This window comes from Lutjanus erythropterus, chromosome 12, assembly GCF_056507025.1.
Source record: "Lutjanus erythropterus isolate fLutEry1 chromosome 12, fLutEry1.hap2, whole genome shotgun sequence".
In the NCBI taxonomy this organism is placed as follows: domain Eukaryota; kingdom Metazoa; phylum Chordata; class Actinopteri; order Lutjaniformes; family Lutjanidae; genus Lutjanus; species Lutjanus erythropterus.
In genome coordinates this window covers 31,607,123-31,620,489 of record NC_139328.1, presented here as the reverse complement: position 1 = coordinate 31,620,489, position 13,367 = coordinate 31,607,123, and the positions used below count along the sequence as shown (strand labels likewise).

Below are 13,367 nucleotides of genomic sequence, written 5' to 3'. Positions count from 1 at the left end.
TAAGTAAAGAGAAAATATAAAAATACTCTGCAATACACTGCGAGTAAAAGTCCTGTATTGAAACTGTTACTGAAGTCAAGGTAATTTTTTCAGCAAAATGCAGGGATGTAACTATACCAAAAACTCACACCATGGTAAAAATTCCACGATACAATATTTATTGTGATATTAAAAAACAAAGAAAAATGATGACTTGAAAAATGTCTTGCATTAAACAAATCTTATTTGTACAGATTTTGTGCACATATTAACTAATTTATTTTTCTGTTTAACTTGTGCTTCTGCTTTCCTTTGTGAATAAGATAAAAATGAACGTAGCCAGCCATGACCTGAGCATATCATGTCAAGATTTGTCTGGCAATGGACGCTTGAATTGTGTATGCACAATTGCAAAAGAAAAACAATGCAGCAGTCAGTAGCACTGCTTTTATAAATGAAAATAAAAGTAATAAAACAAAATAATTAACTGTGTACTTGGTATATATCATCAATATTCATTGCGGTATTTAGACATTTTTTATCGCAATATCAAGATATTTGGTATATTGTTACATATTAAAATTAAAAGTTCTTATTATGCAGCAGAGTCTCACAGATTGTGTGAGTCAGTGAGTGACACACTGCACTCAAATAAAGATGTCACTTTATTATACATTATAATACTCTATAGCGTAGATTTTACTTATATATTTTATTGCATGTTATATTATATTTTATTCTTTTAGCTGCTGTGATATTTACGGCTTAGAGTATAGGGACAGACTTCTGAAGTCATTGGGCCACAAATCCCCTAAAATTTGTAGTCAAAGTACATTTTTTGGTGACCCAATGTAAACTTATGTAAAACATTAAGATTTGTTATAAAGCCTGACCGATATATCAGAAAAATATTGGCCTGTCACAGCTCTATCAGTCTATATTGGTATCAACATATATGTTGTCTGATATGCGCCGATATGAAAACATTTATATATCATATAGATATATCAGTATTGGAATAGTTTTACTCCCTTATAATGGGAACGTTGAGCTCTAACATGTCATATAAATATCACATTTTACAATAAGAAAAGACAATTTAGCACAAGTTATCACAGCCCTCTTTAATTGTCACACCTGTTGGAGTATTAAAAAGTAGCTAAAAGTTACTGAATTTACAGTACTTTTTGCATTAGACATGTAAGTAATTATTCTTTCAAATTAATAACACAATTGCCGTTACTGAAATATAACTGAAACCCGTTACTCGTTACTTTTAGCTTACCTGAAAACAACAGAAAACCGCAGAGGACAGCAGAAAACTGTTCATCATATAATTATTTATTAACTAGAGGAGTAACGTTTGGTTGACTTACACACTGCACGGTCTGTGGTCCACTGGTCTACACCAGAGGGACTGAAGTACAGCTTACAGGCAGGAGCGCGGGTCATTACTGCCCTCTGGTGGTCTGATGTATTAATAACTCATATCAATGAGTAGAATGATAGATAAAAAGTGACAGTTGTCATTAAAATAACATAGCTACACAAACATAATATAGCCACAATATAATAGCTCATATGGCTGTGTGCATTAATAAAATAATGAAATCAGACATCTGAAAGTAACACAAAAGTTGCTTTCCCTAGTAACTAATTGAATTTCTTTACCAATAACAACATTTAGTTTAAGTATTAAATGCAGTCACTGATTAAGTAAATATTTTTCTTTCATTTTATTTTATTTACTTAGAACATAAATAAATAAAATGAATAGAAAATGAAACATACAAAATATCATAAGGGAACAGATTTTAAATGACTTTTGAGAGAACTAGTAACTGTAAATAATTAGTAAATTTCCCATTAATTATGATGTGGTCATTCCCAATGTTTCTGAAAAAACATTAATGTTCAAGTTCAAGTAAACTTTATTATCCCAAACAGGGAATTAAAAACAGATTTAAAAAAAAAACATAAAATATATGGTCCAGTTCACATCATCCTGACACACATGCATGCACACACACACACACACACACACACACACACGCACACACACACACACACACACACACACACACACACACACACACACACACACACACACACTAACATCACTAAACAGAACCTTAATTACATTCGTATCATTGACAGCACGTCTTTACCCAGCTATTTCAGATTAAATATGGCTGATGTGAAAAAGATTTCCAAAACTCCTGTTACTTTTGATTGATCATCTTATTTAAGTATGCTGGCTGAAAAGTCCTCACTGAGGGTAAAGGATCTCACAGAACACAGGATCATTTTCACATGTCTGAGTTTTGCTTTTATTTGACTGAATTCAACATCAAAGCAGTAAAGTGTGCAAAGTTGGGTGCTGAAGGTGCTTCAGTGTGTTCAGTGAACAGCTGTGGTGACATCTGACTGGTTGTGCGATTGTGGCACATAAAGCAAGTATGAGAAAAGAACATCAGGCATCAACATCATGTATGATTCATTCTTACTCTTCTGTCCTATGTTGGTTATTCCTGCCTGATGTCTATACACATTTTATCAGTCACAATTCTGGCTTCATATATTCGACTGGTTTCATGTTGCATTATGTATGTTTTATTTATTTTTATTTTGAGCATAATCAAACTTTTTCACAGCTGGATTTGGAAAGTGGTCAGTGAACTACTCTGCCCAGTTGCCAAGGGCATTGGCCTTCAAGTCAAAATCTTCTCTTTGAGCAATCCTCGCACCATCCAAAAGTCCAATTCCACATGAGAGTTGGAACTTGGCATTTAACCATTCCAGCTCTGCAACCTGGAGCAGCATTGTCTTTCGTAAACCAGTTGACAAGTATCCTTTAAAGTACTGTTGGGTGCGGCTGTCGGATTTTTGCACTTGAGCCACAAAATCTTTGTCAGCTGCTTCTGGATCACAGTTGAGATTGAAGATAAGAACAGGTGGTGTTCTTTCATTAGACCTGCCCAGCTCATCAGCTGTACCATTTTTGATGCGGAGGAGATGAACCTGCAAACTGTTTTCAAACCACTTTCCCAGACCGCAATTTAGTGTTGTGATGTCTTCATATATTGGTATGCTGTGGTTTCCTCCCAGTTCAGACAAAGATCGGTCATCAGTTGCTAACCGCTTGACGTACCTTGGTGTGATAAAAAGACAAAATAATCACACAATCTGACATACAGTCCTATACACATTCAGTACTGGGAAACTGATTTTATAGGGTAGATATAGACAAATACTCATCACAGTACCTACCTCTCTGTCTCCTCTCTCATCCTGGTGGGGTTGTTTGCGATGTGGGGTACCAGCCTCAGGTACTCGCTGATGGTGTAGACATGTGGTGGGTAGTATCCTCTCAGGTCTTTGAAAAATAATCCTGGAATGGGCCCTGAGTCTGACACCCACTCACCCCTGACCTGTTTAGCAAGCGTGTCAAACAGCACAGCCAGGGACAGAGCCACTACCCCCACGCCACCAAGAGTGACCCTGCCCTCTCTCCCAAAAGTGGTCCTCAGGCTCTGGGTGAAGTCCTCCAGCTGCCTGGGGGTCAGGGAGGACTGCACTGCCATGTAGTGGTCCTTCAGCTGAAGTGAAGAGTTGGCAGACAGCATGTTGATGAAAAGAGGACTGGGGTTGTAGTCTGGGAAAGGGCAGACGTCTCGAGTGACAGAGACCAAAGGGGAGAAGTCCTCAGGAGGACAGATAGTCATCGCCATCTTGCCAGGAATTTGACTACCAGTGATCTCAGCAGAATAAGTTTAAACTGCACAATACCGCTTGTTCCGTGACCGACTGACAGGCTGTCCACAGACATCACAAATAAATTCACAGTGGGACTATGACGTCTGTAATTAATAATTCACCTGATTCCAACATACGTGCTCATGTCTGAGTCTGTGACTAATGTTTGATCTGCTGGTCATCTTGCCAAAGCACATCGATTTTTTTGGGAAACTTTTATGAGTGAGTCCAAAATAAAGATAATGGGCACAATGTGCCATGTTTGAGTAATAAGGTCATTTCCAGCTCAGCACATCAAAGCAGTGCAGCTGTACAAAAGCTAGTATTTTCCACTATGATGAAATTTAAAATTTTTCTGCTTACATACAAAAACATTTTGGTTTTGGAATTTTTCACAATAATGCAGTTACTTTGCAGATAACATTTACTTTCATCAGGAAAACAGTTTGTGTCAATGTCACTGTTTGTGGTGAGAACATAATATCTCTGTATTTTCCACTATGATGAAATTTACAATTTTTTCTCAATTTAAAGAAAATCAGAAAAAAACTCCTTCACACTGTCTCGCTTTCTTGTTGATTTATTAAGTATCCAACGTTTCGGTCTGGACGACCTTCATCATGTATACCTGAAGGTCGGGAGTTTTTTCTGATTTTCTTCAAGTTGAATCTTCCTCCGATGCACCTGTCATACATTCAGGTGTGCAGAGACATTTTTTTTTAAATGTTTTAGTATTTCTCAATTTAGAAAATATTTTTTCAAGTCGAGACAGTTTCAGCTTATTAGTTATAAATTATATATAGGGATTAATTATACATAGCTACATAAAACTATTATTTGTTTTATGAAGACGGCACTTTGATGTTGTACTACCACAATTTAGTGGGTATAATACTATATATTATGTTACTGGCAGACCAAGATCAAATCATCACACTTTAGTCACCAAGGCTGCGCTTTCACATAACAAGACAAACAGGAAAATCACAAAAAATTGTCAAGTAGACCGTTGAAAAAAAAATAAACACAAAAATGTCCAGTTTCCCATCCTTCCTGGAAAGGAAAGTGATCCCAAAAGGAGATTAATAACCATGTCTGAGCCTCCAAAAAGCAGTTATGCACCTTTAATACGGGCCAAAAAAAAACAAAACCCACTAACGCCTGCTAACATCTGCAAATTCATCTTGTGAATTTTGTGCAGCCTTGCAAGTTTGCAAATTTGACATCATACATGTACATCTCAATGAACTGACTCCTTGTTCTGTTTTATTTTTTGTTATTTTTTGCATTGTTATTTCTTTATTTTGTCACAGGTGCTGAAAAGAACAGACAATTTCTCTTCGTTATTGACATTTGTCAATGCTCTGTGCACTTCATCTACAAATAAAGCATATTTTGTTTCAGTTTTTGTACTCTTGAGCCTTTTTGGTGAAGTATAGGGTGTGGTTTTGTTCTTCCTGTGTGGGGTAATGATGAGATGCACAGCCACCTCCACCTGCTGAGAGCGGACTGCCCTCATTGTACTGGACTTGGCACTGCTATTTCAATTTATATAATCTAATCTAACACAGACAAGCGTTTAAAGAAGGTTTATCATTGGAGAAGTAGCTCTTGGCAGGTCACAGGTGATTAGAAAGCCTGTTAAATTTATACATGGTGCAGATTTAAAAATCTACTTAGGAACTAGTGCAGATTATCAGACTGATATCTCAGTGTATAACATTTAGACTCTCTCCTTCTCCTGCCGCTCTAGTCATAAATTATATTCCACTAAATATGTCAGTCACAATTATCATCTCCACCTCTGCTGGTGGTGAAATGTCCCAGAAAGCACCTGATTAAGTCTTACAAAATAAAACACCTAATAATAGCAGGTGTCTAGTTCCAGTTACTTCATCATTTATTATTATGCCATCCCTTCTGATTTGTCCATTACTGAAAACTGCAGCCCCAACATCATTGTCCACCCAAGCCTTACTGATAAATGATCTGATTCTGAAGCAATATCTTGACATGACTAGTTTATGTGAACCCAAATTAAAGGGCCTGGTAGCTCGGTTATTTAAAGCTCTGGAATTAAAACCATCCCCATTATCTAGAAACTCCCTTGTCCAAGAACTGGATTCCACCTTGTGATACTTTATAGACCATCTGGCCCTTACTCCAGATACTGGTGTCACCAACCTAACCAACCTGGTGTCACCTGAGAATCACACTCTGAAGTATAGACTTCCATTATTTGTTTCTCATGACATCTGTCAGTTTTTTCACTTCCTAAATACAAAATAGAGGCTCATGACTTGAAATGTAAATTTATTGACACATCAAACATTAACACATTGAAAATCCAGGGCATGTGTGCTGGGAATACAGTTTATACCTACATACATCACACTGATAGCCATTTTTCAATGATAATTACAAATGACACTCAGGTAGTAACTAGTAGCTGGAGATGCAACACTGTTACTCACAAAGAATCAATACAGAAAATTGGACAGAGAGTGACAAATGTTAGGTACAAAATGGTCTCAAAGGGTCAAACAAACAACCAGATTAAGCAAAAAAAGAACACTTCATCAGATGTCAAAACCATGACTGATCATACTCATTTTTCCCATGTTGCTTGGTTATTTCTGCATGATGTCTGTGCACATATTATCCTTCATTAATCTGGCTTTATATATTTAAGTTTCCTAGTTTCATGTTACACTTTATGTATCTGATCTTGATCTATCTATCTAAAAATTTAGTTTTCTTTTGAGTGTAGACTTTGGGATTTTTTATTTTTTTTTTTTCAGATGTATTTGGAAAGTGGTCAGAGAACTACTCTGCCCATTCCCCAAGGGCATTGGCCTTCAGGTCAAAATCTTCTCTTTGAGCAACAATCACTGATTCCTCGGTATTTCCAATTGCACAATAGAGCTTGCAACTAGAATTTAAGAGCTCCAGCTCTGCAACATGGGCCAGCCATGTCTCTCGTGAACGAATCGACATGTATCTTTTAAAAGCCGCTTCAGTGCGGTTGTCGGATTTTTGTATTTCAGCCAAAAAGTCTTTGTCAACTCCTTCTGGGTCACAGTTGAGGTTAAAGACGAGATTACGTAACCGTCTGTCATTAGAGTTGACCAACTCATCAGCTGAAGGGTTTTTGATGCGGAGGAAGTGAAGCCTCAAGCTGTTCTCAAACCACTTAGCTAGAATCAAATTTTGTGTTGTAATATCTTCATTTATGAGTATTGTGAGGTTTTCTTCCAGCTTGTCCAAAGACTGGTCATCAGTTGTTAACTGCTTGAAGTACCTTGGTGAGATAAAGAGAGAATAAAATCACACAAGCTGACAGAGTATACACATTCAGATGTGGCAAACTGATTTTGTGGAGCACACACAGACAAATACAGATCGCAGTACCTACCTCTCTGTCTCCTCTCTCATCCTGGTGGGGTTGTTTGCGATGTGGGGTACCAGCCTCAGGTACTCGCTGATGGTGTAGACATGTGGTGGGTAGTATCCTCTCAGGTCTTTGAAAAATAATCCTGGAATGGGCCCTGAGTCTGACACCCACTCTCCTCTTGCTTGTTTAGCAAGCGTGTCAAACAGCACAGCCAGGGACAGAGCCACTACCCCCACGCCACCAAGAGTGACCCTGCCCTCTCTCCCAAAAGTGGCCCTCAGGCTCCGGGTGAAGTCCTCCAGCTGCTTGGGTGTCAGAGAAGACTGCGCTGCTGTGTAGTGGTCCTTCAGGTGAAGCGAAGAGTTGATGGACAGCATGTTGAGGAAAAGAGGACTGGGGTTGTAGTCTGGGAAAGGGCAGAAGCCTTGGGCAACAGGGGTTAGAGCGGTTAGATCCTCAGGAGGGCAGAGAAAGAGTGCCATCTCAACAGGAATTTGACAAAGATCTGACTGTTAAGAGAAGGTTTAAACTATACAACACTGCTTGCCCCGCGTGTGTCTGACAGGCTGCCCCTGGACATCACAAATAAAGTCACAGCTGGATCGTGACGTCATATCTGTAATTAATTATTCACCTGATATATCCCATACTTGGCTGTGTCTGAGTCTGTGTCTTTCACTTATGTTTATTCTTGTTATATTTGGTTTTGGAGTTGGGGATGGGTTTATGGTGGGGTTGAGTTGATGGTTTGGGCATGAAGTAAGAAAAATTATTTATATAATATGTAGTAGCAGTGTCATAATGTCCAAATGCAATTGAAAACGGATCTAAGTGAGCGTTCAGTTTCAATAATCGAACTCAAAGGCAGAATCAGCTATTCTTTTTCATTTAACTATTTGCGGTGTGCAGGGCATCTGCATGCTACAGATGTATGAGAATTATGTTTCATGTCTTGAGCTTATTTGCAAGACGATGGACACAAATACTGACTTGCATGACTCAGCTCAAACATCACTCATGCATTGATGGTTAAGGTTTTAGTTCTTTTCGACTGAAGATCTCTTCTTTATCCAAGAGAGGGCAGCAGATGCTCTCAATAATCACTAAGAATTTTCAGACTTTCAACATTGCCTTTCTATTAACTAAGGACTGAAACAGGCTGTTGTCTGCACATAAGGCTGTCCTGACTAAACATATAAATTATACCAATTTTCCAAAGGACAAATATGTATAAGATAAGAACTGTCCAGACCATGGCCAAAGAGAAGCCTGTCCAATGACCTATAGTCCCTGTGGGCTGCTTGTCATTAGGCTGAACCAGAGACACTGCTGATAGTGTTCAAAGACATGTTTCACCCCCAAATCAAAAACACGTATTTTTCCTCTGGTCTGTAGTGCTATTTAACCATCTAAATTTTTTTTGGTGTGAGTTGCTGAGTTTTGGAGATATCAGCTGAAGAAACGTTACACGATGGGGCTACATGGCACTCGGTTTGTGGTTCTCCAAGAGCCAGAAAAAATACATTTAAAAAATTCAAAACCGGTGTCTCTTTCCAAAAGTCATGACCCAGTGACTCAAGATACTCCACAGACCTTGTTGTGAGCAATTTTATGTATGAACTACTTTCTTTCTAGTAGAGGAGAAAGTAGTTCTGGTTAGTAGGTCTGGTAAATTCTAATGTTTCCATGAGATCAGTTATTGTATATTTACAAGTTCCTGAATAAAAGCAAGAGCTACTGATTATTTTGGTTAGTGGACACTAGGATTCTGGGTGACATGTGATAATACCTAAATGTGATCCCACTGTCTGAGTGACAGTATCTTATTTAATATAATTTCCCACATGTACTTTTGTTAGCTTTTATTTGGATTATTCTATCTATTTCCCTTCATCTTGTTTTGTGTTTATACCTTTATGACAATTTAAAAGAAACAGTCTTCTTTCTGCAGGACAGTCAGAGTACAGAGGAAGCGGAAACACACACACACACACACACACACACACACACACACACACACACACACACACACACACACACACACACACACGTGGGCATGTTAAAGCAGATGAATCAGTGCTTTGTGGTCGTGTCGGAGGGAAATACTGGCCACCCTGCTGCTGCTGCCATTCTCACACACAGCAAAAAACTTGATGTGATCTCAGACATGTTAAGCCTTCAAGGAGAGAAATACACCACTCACTCACAGATGCTTGGTAATAAGATGCTTGATACATTATTATTACAGTATTATGTAATAATAGGTAATAGCAGAAAATATAGTAGCTATTTTCTATTGGATACTGTACAGATACGGCTGCAAGCTGTGTTGCATACAGTGATACCATAAGATGACAAGTGGAAGCTGAGGAGTGTTGTAACACGGTGTTCATTTGTAATACTCTCAGTTTGACCAATCAGAAAAGTGCTTTGGTGATGTCACTGATGCTGTTGTTACAACCCAATAGAAGTATCAATAGAAGTTAAAAGTAACCTGGGGAAAAAAGAAGAAGGGAAAACTGAGACAAATGTACAAACAAGTATTCTTTTGAATAAGAAATCTAATTCAAATTAAATTAGACATTTAAAAACACAGGAAAATTAACATAAAATGCTAAGCAGACAGTGAGTAGATTCCACATGACGCTAAAGACAACTAGTATTTGACAGCAAAGGAGGGTAGCAAAGAACATGATACACAAATAGACAACAAGTGTGTTTGCACAAGTATCGCACACTGTGGCACAGAACAATCGTACCCTGCAATTCTTCCTTGAGCTCAGAGGAGAAGTGACATGTCGTTGTGAGCAACACTGTGGATTTTGCAGCCAAAAAAAAAAAAAAAGATTATCAGGGAAGTTTTATGGTAAATGCTATTTGCACCCAGGGTGCAGTAGCCCGTGTGTATGTAGCCTAGCAGGGCAGAGGCAAGCACCCAAGTGTCTGTTAAGGCTGCTTGATTATGGCAAAAATCATAATCATAATTATTTTGATTGATATTTAAATAATTGTTGATTTGAGAACATCATAGATGACCCTAAAATAAGAAATAAATGAAAATGAAAATGGCCTAAATAAATAATATGTAAAACGTAGTAAAGATCTAAATAAATATCACCAACCATGTTGTACAGTGTGTCCTTTAACACAGCGAGTCAGCACTGCAGAATCAAAAGAGATGTGATAACATCTGCTCGTTTATAATCACACAAAGAGCTGATAACCTCATGGATTTATCACACAAAGTTTTTTATGTGTTCCTGGATAAACGGGCCGTAGCTCCCTCTGCTACAGACAAGTTAAAAAGATCACCTCGTGTGATGATCTGATGATGATTTCTCTCCTCCTGAATGTTTGCGTGTTTTTACTTAGTGCAGCTCTGTGTCAGCACTGTAAAAAGTGTCCCCCTCTCTCTCTGCTTAAACAGCTCACAAAAGTGCAGAATAAGTTCATTTCAATTCCACCTGACACAGACAGCAGCAAACATGTAACTCAGCAGCGTCCTGCCCCACCGTGCCGGCTTAGTTTTACCTTTCTTCTTGACCAAAGGTTGCCTTTCCGTCATCTTCCACAAGTTGTTTCAAATTCAGTCGGCATGAGCTGAAACCAAAACTGGCTGGAAAGGAGGGATGTGCGCTGCTTTTACAACACAAGACAAAACACCACCGCGGAATGCAGCACAAAAATCATTTTATTCTGATTATCTTCTTTTAATAATGGTGGGAAGCCAGTTGAAATCGAAGCTTGATTCACCACCCAGCTTGCATGAACAGTGCCATTTGAACCTGGTGGCAAAGGCAAACCACAATCCTTTCCTAAACCTAACCAAGTACTTTTGTTGCCCAAACCTAACCAAACTGCTAATGTAAAATGTAAATAGTAATAAAAAAACAACCAAAATAAAAAGTCAACCGTGTCTACAAATTTAATAAACGCTGACTTCTATTTTCACACTAGCACTACCAGACTAAGGGGGTCTGGTGTGAATAGCCACATATGCTATGTTACGCTATCTGTACAATATCCTCATTTATTAATGTTATTACATGTTACTATTCCAGATCCATGGCCCCAAACTTTGGCTGCGAGAGCTCTGGTTGCAGGCTGCTTTAATTTTCTGTAGTCGTACTTGTGGCTGGTTGCTGTGTTTTCAGTCTGGACCAGCTCTGCTGAGAAGAATGCCAGGGAGACACAGTAGTATAACTTCTTTTTCTCTTATCTGGCAGTGAACACAACACATGGTCTACATACTTTACAGCTGACTAAAGTAACTTAACTATCTCTGATAATGTAAAGCACTTTTCTGCAGCTATGTGTTGGTATTTCTTTCACATGCCAGAGGGTGATGCAACAATGGGCTCTGAGTTCATGTATGTCGGCAGGTACGCATAAATCATCCACCCAGCCAAACATGGCAAGAATTGTAGTAAATTCAAGTAACAAAACTAAAAAAAACTGTAGTTGGAAACCTGAGAGCACAGAGGATAAACTCCAGAGGAGAAAGATTGAAATAATCAAAGAAGTTGTGCTGCTGTTCCTTGTGCGTAGATGTGCACACAGCATCCTTCACTCTCCCTCTCTGTGCCTCTGGTGAGACGCAGCCTGTTTCCCACCCACAACCATTCCTCTATACGTCAGAATGTTCATTTTTAGGCCCACCTGATACGCAGATTAACCACACCACCTGCAGTTGTGACTGCATCACTTCCCCCCAATAAACCTGACACACAGCGTCACATACACCCACACCTTCCTTAAGAGGTCGGGGGGGTGCTTGATGACCATGAAGACACACTATACTTCATCATGTAAATTCACTATTACAGTTTTTTGTTGGCGGTGCAGACAGATTTTGAAAAAGTGGCTTCAGTATTGACCAATGCTTGTTAGTGACTGAAAAAACAGATGCCATTACTTTTTTGTAGTTCTTTCAAATGCCAGTTGAATTTATTGTCTATGACAATTTTATAATGTGTTTCTGCCTGTTTTGCATTAGGATTGGGGATCAGAAAGAAAGAAAAGTCTTCAGGAAAAAAAAAATAATAGTTGCACTTCACAGATTTTTTTTTCATCTTTTTGTTCAAAAATGGCTCTTTTGATTGCAAAGTTTGCAGACTCCTGGTATAGACTATTTTTAGCCTCCAATAACTAGTTTTGACCTTGTCTTCCTGTCAAACAAAAAAACCCTGGAAAAAGCAAAGTGTGCAATATTTGTAACAGGAGTGGGCTGCTCTCATAACATCTCCAAGTTTACTCTCACGTCACTTCTAGTCCGATCAGGTGCCTCCTCAAATAGATCAGCCCAACAGATCCCCGCCGGCTTGTGTGTGTGTGTGTGTGTGTGTGTGTGTTGGGTGGGGGTGCGGTTAAGGGGAGCAGCACAGAGGTTTTGCGGAGGCGTGGTCCTCCGGGTTGCGCGTTGCTAAGCGCAAATTTGGCATATAAGCGCAAAATGAGCAGCGGTCCCATGCAGCCAACAGCGCACTGAGCGACCTGAGGAATTCAACAGGTACCTAAAGACATTTCTGAGCTCTCTTTCAAGCGTGGATGTACAGTCTGAACGAGAACCGACTGCCTGCACTCCTTTTGTGTGATGGATGGAATTAAAGGCTCCCTGGACTGGAAAATTGCCGCTCTGCAGTGATCTCGAGGCGCTCTGGCATCTGGAATACTGCACCTGGGAGATACTTTGATCAGTTTGGCGGAGCTGAAAGGTAAACTGGCACTATTACTACCCAATAATGACTATATTATTATTATTTAGTGTCTTTGTTACTCACAAGTGATCTTACTGTTGTATGGAAGCCCATTCACGCCAAAGTGATTAAAGAAAAAACTGTAAGTCATTCTAACATTTATAATAATAATGACTTAGTATCTCAAAATATGAACTACTAATGAATAATATTTTGAGAGATACACTCATCATTTTGAGATACCAAGTCAATATATTAAAGGTACTAACTCAGTATTTTGAGATACTCATTATTCTTTGAAATACTAACTCAATATTTTGATACTGAATATTGTGCACTAAATCTCCTGCGCTGTATTTGATAAGGCAGTACTTTGAGGTATTAAGTCATTATTTTCTTGCTATTTGAAATATTGACTCAATATTTCCAGGTACTAACTGAATGATTTGAGATACTAAGTCGATATTTTCAGATAATAATTCATTATTTTTGAAATATTAAGTCATTTTTAAGATAAGTTAAGTTTCTCTTTTTTTATTACA

At 38.6% G+C, this 13,367-nt stretch overlaps 2 protein-coding genes across 2 annotated transcripts; both read right to left on the bottom strand.

Moving 5' to 3' along the window:
* Positions 1–2,605: 2,605 nt before the first annotated feature.
* Positions 2,606–3,807, bottom strand: LOC146318260 (uncharacterized). Its single transcript, XM_084732427.1, has 2 exons — positions 3,250–3,807; positions 2,606–3,130 (listed from the first exon to the last, which is right to left on the bottom strand). The coding sequence occupies exons 1-2, from the start codon at positions 3,708–3,710 to the stop codon at positions 2,659–2,661; spliced, it is 933 nt and encodes a 310-aa protein (XP_084588553.1). The 5' UTR covers positions 3,711–3,807; the 3' UTR covers positions 2,606–2,658.
* A 2,705-nt stretch (positions 3,808–6,512) lies between these two features.
* On the bottom strand, positions 6,513–7,696 carry LOC146318259 (uncharacterized). Its single transcript, XM_084732322.1, has 2 exons — positions 7,151–7,696; positions 6,513–7,036 (listed from the first exon to the last, which is right to left on the bottom strand). The coding sequence occupies exons 1-2, from the start codon at positions 7,609–7,611 to the stop codon at positions 6,562–6,564; spliced, it is 936 nt and encodes a 311-aa protein (XP_084588448.1). The 5' UTR covers positions 7,612–7,696; the 3' UTR covers positions 6,513–6,561.
* Between the last annotated feature and the right edge of the window lie 5,671 nt (positions 7,697–13,367).